This window comes from Diabrotica undecimpunctata, chromosome 7 (assembly GCF_040954645.1).
Source record: "Diabrotica undecimpunctata isolate CICGRU chromosome 7, icDiaUnde3, whole genome shotgun sequence".
In the NCBI taxonomy this organism is placed as follows: domain Eukaryota; kingdom Metazoa; phylum Arthropoda; class Insecta; order Coleoptera; family Chrysomelidae; genus Diabrotica; species Diabrotica undecimpunctata.
This window is the reverse complement of record NC_092809.1, coordinates 41904107-41928215: the sequence shown is the minus strand read 5'-3', so window position 1 is coordinate 41928215 and position 24109 is coordinate 41904107. Positions and strand designations below refer to the sequence as shown.

The following is a 24109-nucleotide window of genomic DNA, read 5'->3' as shown; positions in this document are numbered from 1 at the left end:
TTATTTGTCCCTTGGCATATAAATGTACGTCGTTTGTTGGTATCTTTAATAATACTAGAATTTTAGTTTTGCAATCATTTAGATATAAACCTAACATTTCGCTATGACGAACTACCGCATTTTTTACATTTTGTACTTCTTGTGCATTGCTTGCTATTATTACGGTATCATCAGCGTACCTGATGTTTTCTATGCTGGTTCCGTTAATCTTGATATCACCTGTAACCTCGTCTAATGCTTTTTGAATATAGATTCCGAATACAGATTAAATAATAGCGGTGATAAGACGCAACCTTGTCGCACTCCTCGTCGGACTCGTATATCTTCGGATGTTGTGTGCTATATTTCAATTATTGCCGTTTGGTGCCAATATAGTTCTGAGATAATTCGCAAGTCTTGTTCGTCAATTCCAGTTGTTCTCAGAATTTCGATCATCTTTTGATGGTTAACGCAGTCAAATGCTTTTCGATAATTAATAAAACATACATTATACATCTACATTTATGTCTCTGCATCGTTGTGTTAACACATTTAAGACAAAAATAGCTTCTCGTGATCCCAATCCATTTTGAAATCCGAATTGAGTGTCACTCATCTGAAACTCACACTCCTTGTAAATTCGTGTATGAATGATTCTGGTCTTAAGGTTTTAAGGACATGAGACATCATGCTTAATATTCGATAGTCATCGCAGTGTGAGGCATTGGATTTTTTTGGTAATGTTACGAATGTTGATTTTAGCCAGTCTGATGGTATTTTACCTGTGTCATATTATCTTATTAAATAGTGCTGTTATTAAGTTGAGGCTTTTACTTTTGTTGTCTTCCGTTCTTCTGAGCTTTTACTGTATAAATAACATACTTTTGTTATTTTTGGACCGCTTTTATTTATTCTATCATCCGTGGATGGTGGAGAATAAGGTCTATCATCGTCAAAAAGTGTCTGAATGTACTCTTTCCATCTCTCCAGTTTGTCTTCTGTACCTATAATTATCTCGTTATTATTATTTCATAATATTGTTTCTTGTCACTTTCTGTATCTACCTGTCATTTCTTACACTTTTTTATTAACATTAAAGGTGTCGTATCTTTCCTGAAATTGTTCAATTCCTAGATATTTGGTTGACATCCAGTTTTCTTTAGCTTCTCTGCACTTTTATCTAATGATTTTATTGACCGTTTGTATTCTATATATGGGTTTGTTTTATATTTTCGTCTTACATCCATGAGGTCCATGATCTCTTGCGTTATCCATTCTTGTTTTCTGTTGTTTTTCGTGAACCCGATGTCGACTTCTTTTATCTTTGTTATTTTCGTTTTTAGAGCAGTCCATGTTACTTCAACGTCTGTCTGTACCAAGGTCTTTACCGTTTCTATTGCTTTCTCAACCTTGATACTTATTTCATTTTTCTTTTTACGGTTTTTCAGTTCTGAGATGTTTATTTTTATTAACACTTTTCCCTTTTAACTTTAAGAAACCTTTTTAGTCTAAGACAGCATGGACATATTTTAAATTAGTTGTTACTAGTTTCCTAGTTAACAAAAGAGATCCAAACTACAAGACAATCATCACTGGCATGACCGACTACTTTAAGAAGCTGGGCTGTAACATCACGAAATTTCACTTTCTCCACTCACATCTTGACTACTTTCCGACAAACATTGGTGATGTCAGTGAAGAGTAGGGTAAAATATTTCACCAAGACTTCAAAGAAATGGAAAGAAGATAACAAGGAAGATATAACGTGAGCATGACAGCAGACCACTGCTGGATGATGAAAAGAGATCCACAACGAATCCACAGGCGAAAAATCAGTAAAAAAAGCATCGACAGAAAGCGAAAGCGGTATCATAAGGACATATGACCTTAAAGGGAAATGTAAGTGTACTGGAAATGTAGTTTAGAACCTAATTAATAAATAAACTAAATTTTATAACGTTGGAAAAAGGTGAAAAATTGCTTACATTTCGTTATTATACGTAAACATACTCCCTACTTTGTGAGAAAACCTGACGTGATAGATAAAAATGGGTTACATTTTTGAAATCAGCGCTGAAAAGTACATAAAAGTCAGTTATTGAATTTCAAACAACTTTCTAAAAATATTTTTTTGCAGACCTGTGTTATTATATCTATGAAAATACGTACTTGTAATATTATTACACATTGGTAATTCACTAGGCTTTCTTGGAAATATCCCCTTGTAAGCATCTTCAATAGTCACAGTTTCATCGGGCGTATTTGGTTTGACCACAACCAAAGAAGTAAAATCGGTGACCAAGGAATAGTTCATAGCTATTTCTGTGCCAATTGTGGCAAGCGTAGTATTTCCTGTTACGTGATATTGATCGGCCAATTGTTTTACTGTTAAATAGGCCCAAATTCGTTCCAATTTTACCAAAGGAATACCTATCTTTGTTTCAAAGTCCATGGAACCTTTTTTGGAGTTTGCTGAAATCGTAATCGGCATAGCAACTTTACCACCAATTCCTAGAATAGATAAATTATGTGAAATAATTAAGATGTATAGCAGCTTAACTCAACATAGAAGTACTAGGTTGTAATATTATGTTTATTTTATGAATTTAGGATGTATTAAATATGTAGATAAAACGTAACATTGATTATTGTAACATTGTTATGAGTAAAACAGATGTCAACCTAGTTCAACTCTATTCATTGGATAAATATGTAAAAATATGAATGTTATACTATAGGTTGTAAAATAAACTCCTAATTTTAATAAATCTCGCAGACACTACACTTCAAAATCTTCTTCTTCTTCTTTAGGTGCCGTGTCCGTATTTAGAAGTTGTAATCATGTTTACAATTTCCTGAAACCGTTCTCTATCGGCTGCTGTGTAATAATAATTCTTCTACTGTCGTACTACACCATTGTCTAATATTACGTAGCCATGAAAGTTTCTTTCGACCAATTCATCTCTTTTCTTTTATTTTTCCTTGTATAGGCGAAGTAAATGGTATTTGGATTCTTTAGTTATATGGCTGAAGTATTCTATTTTTCTTCTCTTTATGACATCTATGAGCGAGCGTTCTGAATTCATTATTTTAAGAATATCTTCATTGGAAGTGTGCAAAACCCATGATATTTTTTTAGATCCGTCGATAGCACCACAATTCGAATGCTTCTAATTTGTTAAGCATTGTGGTTTTTAATGTCCATATCACACAACTATATAATAGGATAGACCACACATAACACCTCAGGACCTTCTTGCGAATATGTATCGACAGGTTTCTGTTACATAAATGATTTACACCTCTTCTACTACCTCTTCTCTTCAATGCAAAAGCAAACCTTGATCTAAATTAATCTTTCCAGCCGTCATCCACTTTGCCTTTAACCTTTTAATGGCGTCTTTATTAAATATTTGGAGTAAGCAGATAATATGTAAAAGGTCTTTTAAATTTGACATATTTTAGTAGATTTTGAAGTAAAAAAAATATTGCTGCTGTATTTTGTCTTCACCATGTTGTTCCCATTTTGGGAACGTTGGCATGTAGCTATTACGTATTTTCTAAAAATAAAATACTTAACTATTTGAAAAAAGGTTTATTATTAGTACAAAAATGTCTAAAATACGTAAAAATAAGATAACATATAAAACAATTATTTATTAGGTGTATGAAATTGGCCGAAACATTCATTTTTATGAAGTCGCTTTTCACACTTACTGAAGTCTACTATTTTTATAGCACACAACACAACGCCCTTGGTTAGTGCCTTCGGGAATGTGATTTATCCCGGCAAATTTTATATCGCTTAGAACAGGGGCAGATGTACCGCCTTTTCTTTTTCTTTGGCCTGATCCTGCTTTTACAAGTGCTAGGGCAACGTTTCTGCGAAACTCAAGGTGTGTTATATTTGTTCCTGCATTCACATGTTGAAAGTAGCGAAAAGCTGCCACAACCTCCAAATTCAATGCATGAGCAAACAATTTCCACCACCACTTTTTTGATATAAGTCGGGGACGATAAGAAGCAGCTAAACGATCAGAAAGGTCAACACCACCCATTCCAATGTTATATTGTCTTATCAAATTTGGTTGAGTTATATCTTTTCATCTGATTTGTAATTATAGGTCCCTCGATCTTGTTTTTTGATGGTTGACAATGAAACTAAAGGACATTCGTTGATCCTATTTTCTCGAACTGTGCCAAAAGCCCGTATACCGTTTTCTGATAAAGATTTCAGAAGGGAGTAGCTGGTGAAAAAATGACTAAAATATACAAAATGGCTGTTTGCATTTTGCAGAATTTCTAACATATTATTTACAACTCGAGTTCCAAAGGAGTTTGAGCAATTCTCGATTTTTTGCAGTAAATATCAAAGTTATGTGAATATCCATCATTTCCACATAGCATTCATAGTTTGAATGCGAATCTAAAATTGGTTTATTTTTTATAAACATTTTAGCTGAGTGATTTCCATAATATGGAACCATTGATTGATCAATGCTTACATGTTTATGAAAAACTCCAAACTCCTGAATAATAATTTGTAATTTTTCGAAAAGTGATAAAACTTTAGTTAGCTAAACTAAAGTTACTTTTAAGTTAGCTAAATTAGAGTTGTCGCAAATGTGAAAATATCTTTTTATTGTTCTGAATTTTTCACGGCTCATTGTTTTCGCAAAGATTAGAGCCTGCATGTCATCCGCCGTTAACCAGTAGTCATTTTCGCTGGGTAGATTATGATATCCGCTAATCAGGAGCAAGCCAATAAACTGACGAATATCTTCTATCAGAAACTGTAAAATTATGAAAATTGTGATCTCTTCGAGCGTAAGTTTCGCTTCGATTACGTATAGAACTAATAACTTCTCTAGTAAAAAACAAAGAGAATATTTCAAACTCCGTTTCACCCATATGCTCGGCTTCTACTTTAAGTGAATCTTGGGCTTCTTGCTGGATTACCACTTTTTCAGATTTTCTCTATTTTTGTGGTGCTTGACTTCCAACTGATTCTCCTTCGTCATCTGATTCGACATCACCATCATGAATTTCTACCTGTCCAGAAACCTCTATTGGCATGTCAACCACGTCTAAAATCTGGTCCTCAAGCGTGTCCTCGTCACTATCAATATCTCGGTCTCCTGAACTGGGAGGAACTATTACAACATCAATGTTAGAGGAGATTGAGGTTTCCATATTTTCCAAAGCATCCCTGTGTCGGCGTACGGATTTCCTAAAACAATGAAATATCCAAGAGACATGGTTCAAAAGAACGGTATATGCATAGATACGGTAATATAAAAATATATGTATCAAAAGAAAATGAACCAACAGATTTTTATTTTTAGTTATGTACTTACTTCAAGAAAGAAGGAAGACTTAAGAAAAACTGATGAATTAGACCCAAATTGAAAAATTATTTTTCTAAGCTTAACCATAAAATGTTTCTGTATCCATTCTAATTTTCTCAGCGTAAACAATGCAGACAGAAAAAATCCAAGTGCACATGTGTTCGTATTGAACAGCTCTGATCGACTGTTTGTTATTCCTAAATTCCTATTATCACTTGAAAGACACTTGCACTAATCGTTATTGCCCTTAAAAATTTACGAGCCAACAGAAACGATATTATAATTTATTAGGGCATATTAGCTATTGTACTCAATGATGCCAATGTTCCCATTTTGGGACAAGACTAATTCCGACAATTTTTTTTTAAAGTAACGAAAGAATTCAAGCGCAGTATAAACTATTTACTAAAGTAGTCAATTGGCTACCTAACTTGAAAAAATAATAGCAATAGAATCATTTTTGCGGACTTGATGACAAAAACCGTAAAACGAATCAAAAAAATGAATTTTTGTGCTTTTTACTTTTTTTTAAGAAAATGAACCCAAATCTAAGTAAAATTTTTTAATAAACTAGCAAGTCCTTTGCCTTTTACAAACATAGATAGATGATTTATTGGTAAGAAATAAATACAAAAGTATTTTTTACAAGTCAAAGATAAAAAATATATATGTCAGTATAGTTAATATACACATAAATATAAATGTAAAGCCTTACAGGCAGAATTCAGTTATTTTACATCTATAAGTAACGATACAGTAATCTTATCGTTACATTCCCCTTTTACTTGGAGAAAAAAAAATGGCCTAAGAACAATTGAACAACCACCTATATGTGGAGTTACGAATTTTGCGAATTAAGCCGACGATATAAGCCTATCACTTAATTACTTTTTTAAATAGAAGTGTCTACCTTTTCCAGCAATCATCAATTCCGATCCTTGAAAATATATTGGGAAATAAATTTGTGTAACTTCAACTGATGGTGGTAAATTGTTTAATGCGACATTGTTTAACAAAGGACCTGAAATCTTTTTGTAGAAACCTTGAATATATGTCGATGAATCCAAATCGATAGAAATTTTTTGTTCTTCACCTGGGTTAAGTCCGCTTAATTTTTGCAGAAATGTTCGATCTATATCTGGTTCTTCTCCAAAAGACAGAGAATATATGGGAACATTGTAGCTAGCTTTGTTTAATTTCGTAATCTGTAACATTTATAAAGAACATATTTATAAAAAATCGGTAAGATAGTTTCGAAACAAATTCAGATTTCTGCTTTAATCTGGAGCCTTCTAAAAATTGCAAGGCATAGCCAGACGTTGATAAAGATGTTAATAGAGACATGGGGAATCTAAAATTTGCATTCCACGACATGTCTCCTCAACTAAGCAGAAATCCTTAACGAATTTGTTTCTTGTACTCATACAGAGTGGATCCGAATAAAATGAAAAAGACAGAAAAGATTCGATTTCACGTTCAAAGCGTCTATGTATCTGTTGATACGTATTTCGACTTAATAAGTCTCATCAGAACAGTTATTCATAGCCGTTCTTAACGTGAATGATCTGATGAGAATTATTAAGTCGAAATACGTATCAACAGATACATAGACGCTTTGAACGTGAAATCGAATTTTTTCTGTCTTTTTCAACATATTTATAATTATATACAATGAAATAGGAAGTGAATCTTTTAACGCACCAAAAAAAGCGATAGGAAATTCTAAAAAAAATGGAATGCCTTCTCGTAAAACCTGCGAAGACATACCCACTAAATTATCTCTCGTTCATATACCATTTGTGAAACCAAATTGTCTTTCACTTATGTTTTCATCTGTCTTTCGTCATAACTTAGAGTATAGGATTCGTAGAAATTCTTTTAGTGAATTTCACATAAGACTTATCAAACGGTACATGTATAACAGTTAAATTTTTTGTTGAATTTAAAAATTTCGACGATACTGTATCATGCCATGCCTTTTTTTAGTTTCCATATTATCAACCCTGTATCAGACGGGCTATTTTGAAAAATACGTAATATCGCCGAGGACTACATTTTATTTCCTCTTTATTCGACTTTGGGTGTAATTAAGATAAAAATTAGGATTTTGTCAAGAGAACAAACTGGTACTACGAATACACTCTCTTTTCCTCAAGAGCTAATAAAGACATCTCTATACAATTTTAATTAGACTAGCGATTCATAATAAAAAGAACCGAATCCCCGACTTTATCTCATTTCGTAGTTTACTGTCACAATATCGGCAGATGCACGTTTATTGTTTAGTGGCGAAAAACCCACATAATATGTATATTTAGATATTATCTAAAGTGGTAAGTTTAAATATTTTTCTTGTAGATTTATCAAAACTCAATATATAGAATATTTTTATCTTCCTAGGATTTCATGGCTAGACTTCATACCGAACCGCCCTTTTGTTGTACCATTTTATTTCTGATGACGAGACATGAACGCATTTTCATCTCTTTGGGTGTACCTGTCGTGTTTGCATCTCAACAAATTATTACGGGACATCAAGGCAGAATGAGTTCAATTCGCCACCGGCTGATTTTAAGTGAGTGCGTAAACATTTCATTTAGACAATTTACATTAAAGTTTTATACCATGCGGTTCATATGTATGAAATAAATTAATTTTTAACGTTATTATGTACTATGTGAAAAAAACCTGAAACAGGTTGATTTTTATTCTTAAATTGACAATTTACAGTATAAAAATATTATACCCTTCCAACACCTCCTTTGAATTATAAGCACCCCATCGAAAATTTTAAATAATAAAGGTGGTCGGATGGCACCTTGTTAGAAAGGAATTTTAGTCCTTTGTTCAGCAATATAAAGTTTTTTAAGTTTGGTGCAATCATAACTGAGAAAATTGATTTTTAAGATGTAAAATTTTGATAATGTCTCTATCATAGAACTTTAGGTTAAATGAAGACAATAATGTTACATAATATTTAAAATGTATTTTCAATGTACTTTACAATTTGATTATATATATACACCGGTATTTAGGCGCCACACCCTTCCGGTAGGGATCTGTGGAGGAGTATCACCGAGCCGCAAGCCCTTATCTCTTGCCGTACTGCTCCACCATAGGCCGATCAGACACCAGCATATTCTAGTCTAAGCCGCAGATTAATCGAGAATTTTAAACTGCTGCGTTAGCTTTTTTTATTTTTCTGTACACCGAGCTGGGGCTCGAACCCACATCCACTGAACCATTCGACAGTGAAGCGAATGAGAATCGGCCGCCTAGCCCGCTTGGCTATCTGACCGACTGATACAATTTAATTAAATGTTTAAAATGACCACCATTCACTTCTTGACAATAACCGAGGCGATTTTGGAATTCTCGTACAACATTTTGTACGATCTCGGGGGTTATTTTTTTAGTTTTTTCCGGTATCCTAACTTTTAAATCAGCAATACTGTTTGGTCTATTAAAATATACTTAAGATTTTAATTAACCCTATAAGAAGTAATCAAGAAGAGTCAAATCGGGGGATCTAGCCGGCCATTCGATCGTTCCACGTCTTCCAATCCACCCATTGGGAAAAACCTCGTTTAAATAATTTCTAACTATATGTGCAAAATGCGGTGCAGCTCCGTCTTGTTGGTAGTAAATAGATCGATTTACCTCATTTTGATGATTAACATCAAAAAAAAATCTTCGTAATGTAGGCACTAAAAAGTTAATAAAAAAATCTAGATAAACCTCACCATCAACTGTGCCCTCAAAAAAATAAGGACCAATAATTTTATTGTTAATGATACCAGCCCCAACTTTAACTTTTTTAGGATACTGCGTGTGAGTCTCACACACCCAGTGAGCATTTTCTCTGCTCCAATATCTACAGCTCTGTTTGTTAACCGTTGCGTTTAACCTATATATACCCGGTATTTTTTTTGGCGTCACGCCCTTCCGGTAGGGATCTATGGAGGAGTATCACCGAGCCGCAACCCCCTATCTCTTGCCATACTGTTCCACCATAGGCCGATCAGACACCAGCATATTCTAGTCTAAGCCGCAGATTCATTTGAATTTTAAACTGTTGCGTTAGACTTTTTTTTGTTTTTCTGTACAGCGAGCTGGGGACCGAACCCACATCCACTGAACCACTCGCAGTGAACCGACGTCTATCTGCGTTTAATCTCCTGGCCGAAAATGTTCACTAAAAATAGCTAAAAGTCTAAAAATAATCACGTCCATGATGTGCATTCGTCATCCGACGGATCTCGCACTGAGCGTTCACTTAATATCTACCGTTTTTGACGGGAACAAGTCCTGCGAAAAATATTTTGTTATGGAATAGTCAAGATGCCTCGGAACTGGACTGAATAAAACGATGACGACAAATGCTATGGGAATGGATACGAGAAAGGTTATATTATAAATATCTCATTTTTTACCATTCTATTTTCGTATTTTTAAATATGTACACAGTTCTCTGTAAATTAACCTGTTCTCAGAGTTTACACTTTTTTCATACTTTGGGTAAATATTCAAAGATAAAGACCGCTTTTAACAAAAGGTACTAGTACAAAGACACCATATTTATGCTTCACCGGAACCGAACATCTAATTTCTATTAGTATTGAATTAGACGATTTTATTACTACTTTATTACCCTACTGCTTACGTTTATTTTCTCCGAAACCTTTTGGTCAATATAATGGTAATATAAAGCATAAACGGTAAATATAAAAATATAATTTTTTGTTTATAATGCCATAATTTATAGCAACACAATCGGTTTTTGTTGGATCTATTTTTTACATCTCACTTTGTAGAACAAATACCACAAACGAAATATACTGAAGAAAAGTAATGACAGTAATAATAATTGTGTACGGAACATATTAGAAACTATTCAAACTTTACGTTTCTATATTTGTGTCTCCGATTGTACCTATCTTTTAAAGTTCACCCGCGCGTACAGGCTATCTTTTTCCTTCCGAGTGCGTTCTCACTTCATTGTTCGCGCAGGCAGTTAGAATTTCAGACTTTCAGCTATTTTTGGTGAAGTGTACTATTGGTAGAACATAACATTTGAATTCTCGTAGTGCCTCCTAAAAATAATGTATTAAGTTCCCTGTGTGGCACTTTATTGGAATATTTTGACTACAAAACCAACAGCACGTGCATAATTTCATTTGTTTTGTGACAATGGCACAAAGCAGTCGTAGTGAGTGTGTTTGGAGAAAAAAGGGTAAGTACTATCTTCAAATATATATTTAATCATAAATAATTTGCAGCACATTTTTTATTCACTGTATTCGTAAAAGGTTGCAAATTAATGTAAACAGTATAGTTTTTCAAAAAAATAAACAAATAATGAGTAATAACAGATAAAATGTTTATATCCTTTATGCATGCAAACGGTGGCAAATACTCTACGTTAACATTTTTTATGTACTTTGTATAGGACATTTGTTGGTTACAGTTTTTATTTTCAGCATTATCAGAGGAGGAATTATTAGGGGTGCTCAATAATTCAGATGCATCGGATAAAGACTTTACAAGTGATGACTATGACAATAATCTAGATTTCGAAAATAAAAACGACACATCCAGTTTTGATGAAGCAGGAACAAATTCTAAAGATATATCTAGATATATTTCGCCTATTGTAGAAGAAAGTAATTCCAGCGATGTTTCTAGATGTGTATCTTTGCCAGCTATTTCAAATACGTCTTTTGTAACTCAACCTCATTCTTCTGGACGAGAAAGACATTCTTTAAGACGAGGACAGGGACATGAACGAGAGTAAGGACGTGGCCGTATTGCAAGAAAAATGAACGTGGAAAGAGGTAGACAAACGACAAGCATGCAATCTAGAGTTAATAAAAATGATACTGTAACTTTAACTGATAAATGGTGTGGCAAATTTACTTCGAAGGTATCATCATTGTTACAGCCTGAATATTTACTAAATGGTGTAGGCTCCCGGGAGTGAGATGCATTTTTTTATCAATATATTGATGATACTATTCTTTTGGAAATAGTGAATTCCACTAATAGAACCGCTATTTTAAATAAAGGAAAAACTTTGGAGTTATCTTTACACGAAATAAAAGTTTTTATCGGCATTTCAACTTTGCAGTATCCACAAAGAGACATGTATCGGGCGGAAATTTGGAGAATCCCTATTGTTGCAGGAGCAATGAGCCGTCAACGCTTTTATGCCATCAGAACTTTATTAAAATTAGTTTTTGATTCCGATATAAATGTGGAACAAAGACGCGATAAGATTTGGAAAATAAGGCCTTTATTTGATAGGATATGTGAAGGTTGTCACACTCAAGAACTCACTGAATCCTTAAGTATCGACGAAATGATTATTCCATTCTCTGGTAGATGTCCAATTCGTCAGTATTGTCCCAATAAACCAAATCCTGCAGGGTTAAAAGTTTTTGTTCTGGCCACCCCACAAGGAATTGTTTGTGATATAATTATATATCAAGGGGATTTAACATTTCCACAATCATGTAGTGTCGGTTTTGGATTAGGAGAGTCAGCTGTATTGTATCTAGTAAGATCACTGGTACCAGGGCATAAATTATACTTTGACTGATATTTTACTACCACAAAGCTTTGTACCGAATTATTGCCTCGTGGACTTTATGGAACTGGAACCATTCACACGGTCGATGGACAACAAACCAGTAATAATGTTATTTTTTTCCTCGGGGAATATAGATTATTGTAAGCGGTGGTAAAAAAATAATAAATCCTATGAACAAGTTTGCCGGCCAGAAGTAATTAAGGAGTATTATAAAAATATGGGTGGGGTGGATTTAGTAGATCGTATGCTTGCCGTTTGTCCGTTGCGTAGTCGTACCAAAAAATGGACAATACGGGTTATTTTCCACTTCATAGATTTAGCAGTCGTCAAAGCTTGGCTTCAATATAGACAGCATGAAAGAAGTAAAGGCAGTAAAAATATTTGGCAATTGAGACACTATAAAATAAAATTGGGAGGGAAACTAATTGAACAAAATGATATGGATAACGAATGCGATAGCGATGAAGAAGATGTAGTTCAATTAATGCCTAAACATAAACACAGAAGAACGCCTATTACTCCTTTACCATCAGTTATACGAAGGCAACAAAAAGATTATGCCCCTAAACAAAACATATGCAGAAAAGATGGCTGCTCCATGAAAACAACAATATTTTGCAAAAAATATTCAATTTTCTTATGTTTTACAACTGCAAGACGTTGTTTTAGTGATTTTCATGAAAATGTACATTTTTTGGTTATAAAATGAATCTTGTTTTTGTAGTGTCAAAAATAAAAGACATATTAACTTCTTTAATTTTTTTTCCTTTTTTTATCTTTACTTATCTCGTAGTATAGGCAACCAAAGTCCTATGAGAAGGACATTATTTTTGATTTAAAAGATCAACAACCTACACCTGTCCTTTATGTAGGACATTAATAAAATCAATATTTTAGGATTAAGATTTTTTTAAACATTTTTTCAGATACTTTTTAAACTTCCTTAAGCAAGTCTGAAAGCTAAAAATATTAAATTTAGAAAAAAAAACCATTACAGTAATAATTTTTGTTTGTCAATACGGCCTAACAGTTTGCATCTCAGTGCTCTGGTAATCAAAGGGAATGTTGTGCCCTTTTGTTCAGCTAATTAATATGTAAAATTTTTTATAGATGGTAATATTATGATAGTATTCTATAACTAAGGTAATGCCTAAGTACTCTTGCTAAATTTTACTATTTGAATTTATTTTGCAGTTTTACCCAGTTATAAAGGTATTCCACCTAATTTTAGAACTATTTTGCGTAATACCTGATTTATCTTAATTTGTATTTTTGTTTATCTGGCTAAACATTTGAGTAATAAAAATTGTTAATTTGTAGCTATTATTTATTTATTGCTTTCCTATAATCTTCCTTTCTTCTGGTAACTAATAAGAAGGTAAATCTGATAGAAATGTAGAGATATTATAAGGTAAGTGTGTTTGCTTTTTTTACTATGTATGCATATTGGTTTTTTTATAGATTTCGCCTATTTTTTTTATCCTTTTTAAACCAAAATCTCATAGGTGAACAGTCGAGTTGTCCTCGTCCCTCGACAAATGGCTAGGTGGTGCCTTTTATTTTTCCCCTTTAATTTTGTACCAAATTCCCTTATTTTTATTGGTACATTTCAGTTCTTCCAAACTTTTTAAATATACCCCCATCCCAAATCTATCAACCCAAGTCCCTAAGCTCACCGTTATGTCCTTCAAAACACCTGAGCGCGGGTTTGCAAGGTGAACTAACTTGCACCTGGATTTTCTTCTTCTCTTTTCATCCCCCACTTCCCATCCAGATAAGTTACGTTAAACAATCACTCCACTTTTGACACCAATTATTTCGACATATTTATTTATACTTTTTATAGAAATTATGACATTCTATAAAATATTGCTTAACAACTAAAACTTTATATCACAATAACCGGTCTTTATATAGCTAAGTAATACTAATACATTTAATTTACCTAATACATTCTCCCGAATCAGGATTACGGTACCATGTTACGCATTCTGAAATATTTAACTAACTGTACTGAACAATAGACCGACGAAGTTCTTCCACAATTTTATCCCTTATGCCTTTGAGAGTACTGGAAGATGAAATCAAGGGGAGTAAAATATGTGAACACTGTACGGTTTCTTGGAATACTTTCCGTGAAAACGGAATTTTCTTTTTGAAAAAAAAATCTCTTTTGTAAAAAAAAATGCTTATGCCATTTTACGAATTGATAGAGCATTGATTATATTTTAAAAAAATTGATTTAAGTGCTACTGGTGCCCTACGTAAGGCTGTTAACCTTCGAGTGGTAATGTACTACGTCCTTGACACCGACGTAGTATATTTATTTTTTTTGTATACTTATTATTAATTGATCCTGCCGATATTTAAAAATAATTATTTAATATAATTATGAACATTAATGTATAAAAACACTATAATTACTTGACAGAACAAAACAAGAATAAAATACAAATATTAATACTAATAGTTACATATTTAGAAACCAAGATCCACATTGTCAAAACTGGCACATTGTCAAAATTCAATCAAGATCCACTTTAGGAAATAAAAGTAAAAAATAACTACAACGATTAACAAGCAAAGTTCATTAATGGCACTTGCTACAAACTGAAACATAATCTTCCTAAACAAGTAGCAACTCTACTAAGTTTTAATAACTTAATAGGCAAGCAAAACCGTACGCATAATATAATACCTATGGCTTCTTACGTGTCTTAGCGTGATTCTGTTTATTCCCAGTATCTGTATCTGTATTTTGAATATACTTTTTTTTTGCATTTTAAAATTATTACATTTATTGAAACGGTAATGTAACAAATTAGAATTTCTCATAGTTTTATTCGACTATTCAGCACATTGTAAGTTTTTAATTCCAAATTTTCAATTTAGATAACATTTTAACATAAATTAAAATAAATAGCGATATAATATGAAATTAAATTACCACTTCAACGATTTTAGTTGTATCACTAACACCAGTGTTTGGAACTCCGTCTGTGAGAAAGACCATAATGGGTAAATATTTATTTGGATATTTTTGTTGGGTTTTCGACACAGCCATTAGTCCAACTTCTAAACCTCCTATACTATTCGTACCACCAGAATCATAAAAGCTATTAATGACATCCGTCATTGTTGCAATATTTTCCTTAGTGGCTGGAATTATCGAAGGGATATACGACTGCAAAACAAAAATGATTAAAAATTTAATCGTAGATTGTAGTATTATATTGTTTTTGGAGTGTATAACCGTAGTGTTTGGTATTGGGAAATGGTGGCTATTTTTTTACTGGGATAATTAAGTAATCCAAAGCGATTGAATTGCCAATAATATAAGCCAATAATCATCAATTATATCTATTATGCTGTTTATGCATATGAAGTGGTCAGCAATGGAGATTTCAAGGTTATTCAATATTTTTTTTAAATAAATTTTCAATTTTTTTTTATTTTACAACGTCTAAACAAAAAAAAAATATATTCTGAATGCCCTAAACGAATAATATTGGAGTACTTTATGGAATAATACTTACGACGAAGCAAATCCTGACTCAACAACCTTTACCAGTGGTATGGAGTCAGCAATACGGCAATATTTAGATCTGATATGATATGAATGGAATAAAAAGCTAGATATATTCAGCGAAAAAGACGGCACACCACGTAAATCCCAAAAGAACAAACATTGGATGTCAGGAAAAACCTTAGAATTAGTGAGAAGTAGAAGAGTTATGCTACAACATATCACAAAAGCAGCAAGCCACAGTCAAGAAATAGCGGAACTAAACAGGAGAATAAAAGGTATGAGCACTAGAGATAAAAACAACCATATAAATAACGTGTGTCAAGAACTGGAGCAACATGCCCAGGCCATGAAAGTCATGAACTATTAAGGAAAGTTAAAAATATTTGGACCAAGAGTTCAAGCCATTCAATACGATAATGAAGAAGTAAAAACCGACAGAAAGAATTGCTAAGATATGAAACAATTACTCTTGAAAAGATACGTCAGAGTCAGAACACAAGAAACGAGCAATCAGAGAGGCAGAACCAATAGTCTGACGAGCAGAAGTAGAGAAGCCTCTTAATTAACTAAGAAACAAAAAATCCCCAGGAATCGATGGCATACCAGTGGATACTCTAAAAGCAATGGGCGAGATTAGAGTAAATGTAATACTGGATATATGCAACGTGATATGGGTCACAGGTGAATGGCCTCATGAGTGGTGCGAATCAACTTTCATCATTATCCACACAAAAAAGGATTACTTGACCTTATTTCTCATGCAAGCAAAGTCCTGCTACATATAATCGATGACCGGGTAAAGAACTTTCTACTTCTAGAGATAACCGATGAACAATGCGGACTAGTACGAGGAAAAGAATCGCGGGAGCAGATACTGAACAACCGATGGATAATAGAAAAAGTGAGAGAATACAACATATCAATGCTGCTCTGTTTAGTAGATTACATAGAGGCTTTCGATTCAGTAAAATGGGATCCTCTCTGGAGTATAATGGAAAATATGGGAGTAACTAACCACCAAGTTAATCTAATTAGAAATCTGTATGATAAAAACTCAGCCAAAGTTAAAATACACGGAATATATTCAGATACTTTTAAAACAAAGAAAGGAACTAGACAGGGCTGCATAGTATCACCATTATTATACAACCTAAATCCTGAATATTTAATGAGCAAAGTACTAGACGAATGGGATGAAGGAATCACTGTAGGTGACAGAAAAATTAGCAACCTGAAATACGCAGATGACACACGTATCTAGCAGAGATTGAAGTCAAAGTGATTACCATCACTGAACGGCTAAGCCGGATAAGCGAAGAATTCGGACTTCAGATCAACACCGGAAAAACAAAAAATAATGATCGAAGACCTAGCAAATAATAATCTACCGTACATTCTTCTTGTAGTTCCTTCTCCTATCGGAGGTTGGCTATCATCACAGCTGTCCGTACCTTATTGGCAGCTGCTCAGAAAAGATCTACTGAGCTGCAACTATACCACTCTCTTAGGTTTCTCAGCCAGGAAATCCTTCGTCTTCCTATGGATCTTTTACCCTTGATTTTACCTTGCATTATGAGCTTTAATATCTCATATTTCGCACCTCTGGTAATGTGGCCTAAATATTCCAGCTTTCTTGTTTTGATGTGCTTTATGACCTCGCAATCCTGTTGTAGCCTTCTTAACACTTCTGCATTTGTAACTCGTTGGGTCCATGGTATTTTCAAAATCCTTCTATAGCACCACATCTCAAATGATTCCAACTTCTTTATATTATCCACTTTTAGTGTCCAGCTTTCCATTCCATACAACAAAGTCGAGAACACGTAGCATCTTAAGGCTCTTATCCCCAGATCCAGAGGAAGGTCTCGATTGACAAACATTGTTTTCATTTTTATAAATGCTTGTCTTGCAATTTCAATGCGTGTCCTTATTTCTCTACCTTGGTCATTGTTTTCATTTACCCAGGTTCCCAGATATTTGTAGTTATTCACTCTTTCTACTTGTTTTCCCTCGATATCTAGCCTTCCTACTGTATGTTGCTTAGAAATAATCATGAACTTGGTTTTCTTAACGTTCATTTCTAGTCCATATTTGATACTGATTTGATGTAATCTATTTACTAAGCGTTGCAATGCTTCTAGACTGCCTGCAAAAACAGCGGTGTCGTCTGCGAATCTTATGTTTTTTAAGATTTTTCCGTTTATTGATATACCCTGTTGTTCCTCTGATATTGCTTCCTTAAAAATAGCCGTACAAAAGACCGAATAATAACAAGGAATACTAAGCTCAGGTTGACCTTTATTTTCCCATTGCTACATACGCAGCTGAAACATGGATGTTCAAGACTCTGATGGAAAACCTACAAGAAGCCGTCCATATGGCACAGGATCGCAGCCAATGGAGACAGTAATGTAATAATAAAAAAGGTAAAAGAAATAATAAATTAGACTTACTCACAATCAATTTAATTTAACTAATCAGACGACCGGTTTCGCTTTCTACAATATGCAAAGCATCTTCAGGTCACGATACAAAGTTAAATAAATGCTGAAAATAATAAACCCATATTAGGGTGTTGTCTAATAAAGATAAAACAAAGATAGGTGATATAAATTAGATAAATTACAGTAATTATGCCAATATTACATGTCTGTGGTTTTTCAAAATGAATAAAATGTTTAAGCAGACAAGGTAAGACCCACAAATTGGTAAAATAGTCTATTAAACTGTAATGAATTAATAAATAAACAAATAAATAAAACATTACTTACATGCCGGTACTCTATTAATTGATGGTTGAAAGAACATGGTTCAAACTATCTTGTATTGTTGATTGGAGAACTCAAGTCAACTATTGTAATTGTTTAACAGTAAACGGGGAAGTTCTTGAGGAGACAGATTTTATCCAATGAAGTAGAGATAGGTAAATGTAATTGTTTGTTTGATGAAAGTAATGTTCTATACCATTAAGTTCTTTAAAGTTATTTATATTTATTCTGGAGATATATTTATGAAATGTGTGTTATTTATTGAGATTTTTATTTTTGTTTTGGGAGGTGACAGTTGTGAGACAATGAATAAGAATAGATGTACAAATTGTGTGGGTGTGCAATTATATCAGCTTGTAATTATCAAATTTCTTTGATAAAGTTATGTTGCAATATGTGGCAAATAGTTGTAAAGTCCAATATATAAAGTTAAAAATTAAAATTGAGACACTTTAAGACACACAGAAAACACACAGAAAACACTTAAAAAACGGGTGGACGAAACAGACATTAAATTTAAAAAGGGGAGGATTTTAAAAGAACTACATCTCTTACTTGGAGACAATGAGTTTTTTATGTTATATATCAGATTTTAGAGGTAAACTTGACAAATGTAGGTTAAAGTGTGACAGCTCTTCTTTTATTTTAAATGCTGTAAATTAAGCTGTAAGTTAAGTTATCTAGTTTTATGAAATAAGCTGATATTAATAAATGTCTAATTTTTTTTTTTTTTTTTTTTTTTTTTTAATTTTAGATATCAAAGTTATTTGATGTGTTAATATTGGCATACTTTAACAAACTTTAAATAATTAGATTTCAATGGAAATAAATTGGGACCGGAAATTGGTTATACCAACAGGTAAAAAAAGTTCTCTATTTAAACCGGTGTACAGAAAAATTATTCTTATTTCAACTTTTCTGTACCATGAGCAGAAATATCATCACACCGACATGAACAGTGGTGAGTTTGTATAATAATTTCTGTAACACTTTAACAATTTCAAATTTATAGCAGTTTATAGTTAAAATATAATATTTCTATTTGAAAATGTTGATTTGCATATTATTAGGAATAACAAAATTCATTTAATTAATACTGCTAGTCTGAACGACTTTACAATGTTGTGTTGGGAACAATCAAACCACGTGTTGAATTTGAAATCAAATATTTTGTAAAATGAGTGTATTTCGAAACCAGATGGGATGTAATAATAATTTTGGGTTAAATAAGTTGAGGTACCATACCAGTTCAATACTGATATTTAATATAAATTTAGGAAAATGTAGTTTCTAGTAATATGTTAATGAAATTCTGTGAACAAAAAACCTAGATCCATGGGGGACCATATTTTTTAAACTTTATGTAGAAAATTTAAATAATCCAAGAAGTATATCAGTATGATATACTTCTTGGATGAATTATTTAAAGTTTGTTAAAGTATGACAATATAAACACATCAAATAACTTTGATATCTAAAATTAAAAAAAATAATAATAATTTTAGACATTTATTAATATCAGCTTATTTCATAAAACTAGATAACTTAACTTACAGCTTAACTTACAGCATTTAAAATAGAAGAAGAACTGTCACACTTTAACCTACATTTGTCAAGTTTACCTCTAAAATCTGATATATAACATAAAAAACTCATTGTCTCCAAGTAAGAGATGTAGTTCTTTTAAAATCCTCCCCTTTTTAAATTCAATGTCTGTTTCGTCCCCCCGTTTTTTAAAGTGTTTTCTCTGTGTTTTCTGTGTGTCTTAAAGTGTCTCAATTTTAATTTTTAACTTTATATATTGGACTTTACAACTATTTGCCACATATTGCAACATAACTTTATCAAAGAAATTTGATAATTACAAGCTGATATAATTGCACACCCACACAATTTGTACATCTATTCTTATTCATTGTCTCACAACTATCACCTCCCAAAACAAAAATAAAAATCTCAATAAATAACACACATTTCATAAATATATCTCCAGAATAAATATAAATAACTTTAAAGAACTTAATGGTATAGAACATTACTTTCATCAAACAAACAATTACATTTACCTATCTCTACTTCATTGGATAAAATCTGTCTCCTCAAGAACTTCCCCGTTTACTATTAAACAATTACAATAGTTGACTTGAGTTCTCCAATCAACAATTCAAGATAGTTTGAACCATGTTCTTTCAACCATCAATTAATAGAGTACCAGCATGTAAGTAATGTTTTATTTATTTGTTTATTTATTAATTTATTACAGTTTAATAGACTATTTTACCAATTTGTGGGTCTTACCTTGTCTGCTTAAACATTTTATTCATTTTGAAAAACCACAGACATGTAATATTGGCTTAATTACTGTAATTTATATAATTTATATCACCTATCTTTGTTTTATCTTTATTAGATAACACCCTAATATGGGTTTATTATTTTCAGCATTTATTTAACTTTGTATCGTGACCTGAAGATGCTTTGCATATTGTAGAAAGCGAAACCGGTCGTCTGATTAGTTAAATTAAATTGATTGTGAGTAAGTCTAATTTATTATTTCTTTTACCTTTTGAAATGGACTCACACAAGCAACACATTCATGATTTTAATGTAATAATATTCAGAGTATCACCACGCCCTAACAAGGACCCAAGGAATGTGGAGAAAGAGGAATATATCAAGCACTAACAGTTCAAAAACCGTTTCAAAAGCACAATAATTTATTAAGAAATCAAATACAAATATAATTACAATCAAATGCAAAACTAAAATATGCACGCTGTCTCAGAAAAGTACAAAAAACTGGCAACTCTAGATGTCCGATCTCAAGCTATGCTATGAAAAAGATCAACGACTTGTTTATTCCTAGCGTACACCAAATCGAGGCTGTCGAGAGTACTATAAGATTTTGATAAATATCTCATCACATTGCATTAGTGGAGCAAATCCTTGACGGATCTAGAGAATCTTGCCATATTTATGTACGGACAAACTGACTCTTTCTTCTAGGCGGTTGATCTACGTGGTGTCGCTTAGGTATCCGGGCTTATGATAACTGTCAGTACCTCAGATATCTGTCTTTTTGGGAGAGTACGTATATACCCTTGTCTTTACTTACATATATTTGCCGTTGTTGCTGTTGGAAAATTGTTTTAAAAGTGAAGCTAACTGATACTTTTTTATTTTATTTTCAAAGGGATTTATTGAAATACCTCCGCTTACCTGAAACTCAGTAGGCAAATTTCCGTAAGGCAGATAATTCGGGATTAATCTGCTACCAAACACATTATTTTTACTTTTGTATATATTCCAATCGTAAACATAATTCTCAAATTGAAGAATAGTGAAGACATCTTCTTCGTTTAACTGGGGCAAAATTTTTGACATGGCATCCTTAAGCTGGCTAATTTTAAATCCTTCCATACTTCCACTAGTATCAAGTATAAAAACCATATGTTTGGGGATGGGATCTAAATTGTGTGGTGCGAATGAAATAAAAAAGAAATTACCTTGATACAGGATCTGAAAAATATTATTAATGGGTATTTATATGCATACGGTGTAGTATTTCGAAAAATTATATATATTATATAATATATAATTATATTATTGTTTATATTCTAAATGCAAATTGTTACGATTACTGAGACAACGCTCTGCTAAGTGAGCAATAGGCATACCGAGAGTATCCAACTTTCAGTACTCTAATCAGTAAAAAAAGCAATTAATTGTTTTCAGCGGATCAACGGACTCAGTCACAACATTTACGATTTATTTGCACTTAGAACTAGTAGGTTAGTTAATAAAAAAATTTATTTATTCTTAATATTTCTGAATTTATTGATTGTATGAATTTATTTATTGCTACGCACTATTATGTTAATGTCATCAACTTTGTTAGGATACAAGTCAGACATTGTCATTTTCGTTAGTCGGATAAGTTTTCCGGTACACTAAACTCACGTATTGATTGGTATAGTACTGTTCTCTTGACAGTGTCGTATGCGGCCTTAAATTCGACGAATAGATGATGGGTTCCAATGTAAAATTCTAATGGTTTCTCGAGGATCTGTGTTATTGAATGAATCTGGTCAATTGTTGATTTTTCTGGAGTGAATCCGTCTGGTATTTTTCAACTATGCCCACTGTATAAGTTTGAATCTTTCGCAGAGAATATTTGCTAATATTTTGTAAACAGTTGTTAACAGGGTTATATGTGTGTCGTTTTCACACTGGAGCTAATCGCCTTTTTTATGTAACGGGTATATCATGCATTGAGATCCTTCACAGGACATGGTCTTATTTTGCCAAACAAGAAATCAAAATTTATGTGATGCTTGTAGCAGGGCGTCGCCATCATTCTTATAGAGCTCACTGCAAATTTGATCAGTTCCTAGTGATTTGGTAGTTTTAAGCTTTTTAATGGCTTGGGCAACCTCTTTAATGGTAGGTGGTCTTTCGTTTGGGTAAAATATAAATTCCAATCATTTTGATATGCTACGGTGTTATCTTCTTCTTGGATATGACAACTATTAATTTCTGCATACTTAGAACACTTAGGATATTCCCTTCTTTATCCTTACAGCTCCATATTCTTAACTTAAACTCTTTGATCATTTTGTTTAGATTTTTATAGAACTTTCGAGTTTCGTTTTGCTTTTAAATTTGCTTTTCCAGAAATTGCCGTTTTACTTTCTATGTAATCTTTTTTCTTTTTTTTTTCGGGTCTGGTGCTCCTCCGTTTTCCTTCTTGTGCATCCTGCTTGGTTTGTCTTTAGATATATTCTATTTTTGTTATGTGTTGCTTCTTGGCGCTCCTTGTCAAACTATTTGTTTTGTTTAACTGGTTTGGTTTTGCCCAATATTTTCGTTACCTTTTCAGTTATTAAGTTTTTACATTTTGCCCACAATTACTCCACATTTTTCAGTGCCTCCAGGCTCTCTATTTCCTTATCCATTATATCCATTATAATCCTGCCTTGTTTGATATTCTTCCTCTTATATTTGCTATTACAACAAAGTGGTGCACCATCTATGTTTGAAAGTCGGTAACTTGTGACGTCCATGAGGTCGGAAGAATGCCTTGCATCTATCAACATGAGATCTATCTGGTTAACGGTTTCGTTGTCAGGGGATTTCCATGTTTCTTTGTGCATCATTTTTTGGGGGAATCTTGTTCCTCCTATTATTATGCTTTTGGTGCTTGCAAAGTTTACTAGTCTCAGCCCGTTATTTTTTTACTACTCATGTAAGCTCTCACGTTCTAGAGTTGGCTAGAAAAATTGCTTTTTGCCAATTTTTGCATTAAGGTCTCCAGCAATTATTTTCACCTCATGACGTGGACATCGAGCATATTCTTTGTCTAAGGTGTCATAGAATTCATCTTCTTCATCGTCTTACTTTTTTGATTCCTTAGATGCGTGTACACTAAGTGAGCTATAGTTCAATAATTTTCCTTTAAGACGTAGATAACATATTTTGTTGGTTATGAGTTATGAGTTTAAAGTTAAGGACTAATTGCTTTGCTTTTTTTACTGACTAGAAAACCACTGCCAAACTAGGATGTTGGGTGCAATGTCCGCTATAGTATATATTATGGTCTTTTCTCTCGATAATTTCTAAACCAGTTTATCTCTCCTTTGGAATTGCTATTATACCGGCTTTCATTTTATCCAGTTCTTGTGTTAGCAATCTAGGATCACCTGGGGTATAAATACAATAATAATAATAATAATAATAATAATTAAACAGCAAAAAAAATAAAATAGATGAATTATTATTTCAGTAGTAAATAAAATCAAGAGAGTTATGGGTGATTTTTACAAACTTGTGAACGGACTATTTTAATTTATAAATTTATATTATTTATATATTTAATTTTTATTATTATAAATTTACT

The 24109-nt window shown here is 32.7% G+C and overlaps 2 protein-coding genes across 2 annotated transcripts in view; one reads left to right on the top strand and one right to left on the bottom strand.

The window, feature by feature from the left end:
- LOC140445261 (inter-alpha-trypsin inhibitor heavy chain H3-like) overlaps positions 1-24109 on the bottom strand; it is a 68266-nt gene that overhangs the window by 29199 nt on the left and 14958 nt on the right. Inside the window, exons 5-8 of the mRNA XM_072537180.1 lie at positions 21433-21732; positions 14864-15100; positions 6238-6532; positions 2149-2490 (exon numbers count right to left, since the gene is read on the bottom strand). Coding sequence (XP_072393281.1) covers positions 2149-2490; positions 6238-6532; positions 14864-15100; positions 21433-21732 — 1174 coding nt within the window. The remainder of the gene's footprint in view (positions 1-2148; positions 2491-6237; positions 6533-14863; positions 15101-21432; positions 21733-24109) is intronic.
- On the top strand, positions 10101-12712 carry LOC140445262 (uncharacterized). Its single transcript, XM_072537181.1, has 2 exons — positions 10101-10560; positions 10808-12712. The coding sequence occupies exons 1-2, from the start codon at positions 10518-10520 to the stop codon at positions 11119-11121; spliced, it is 357 nt and encodes a 118-aa protein (XP_072393282.1). The 5' UTR covers positions 10101-10517; the 3' UTR covers positions 11122-12712.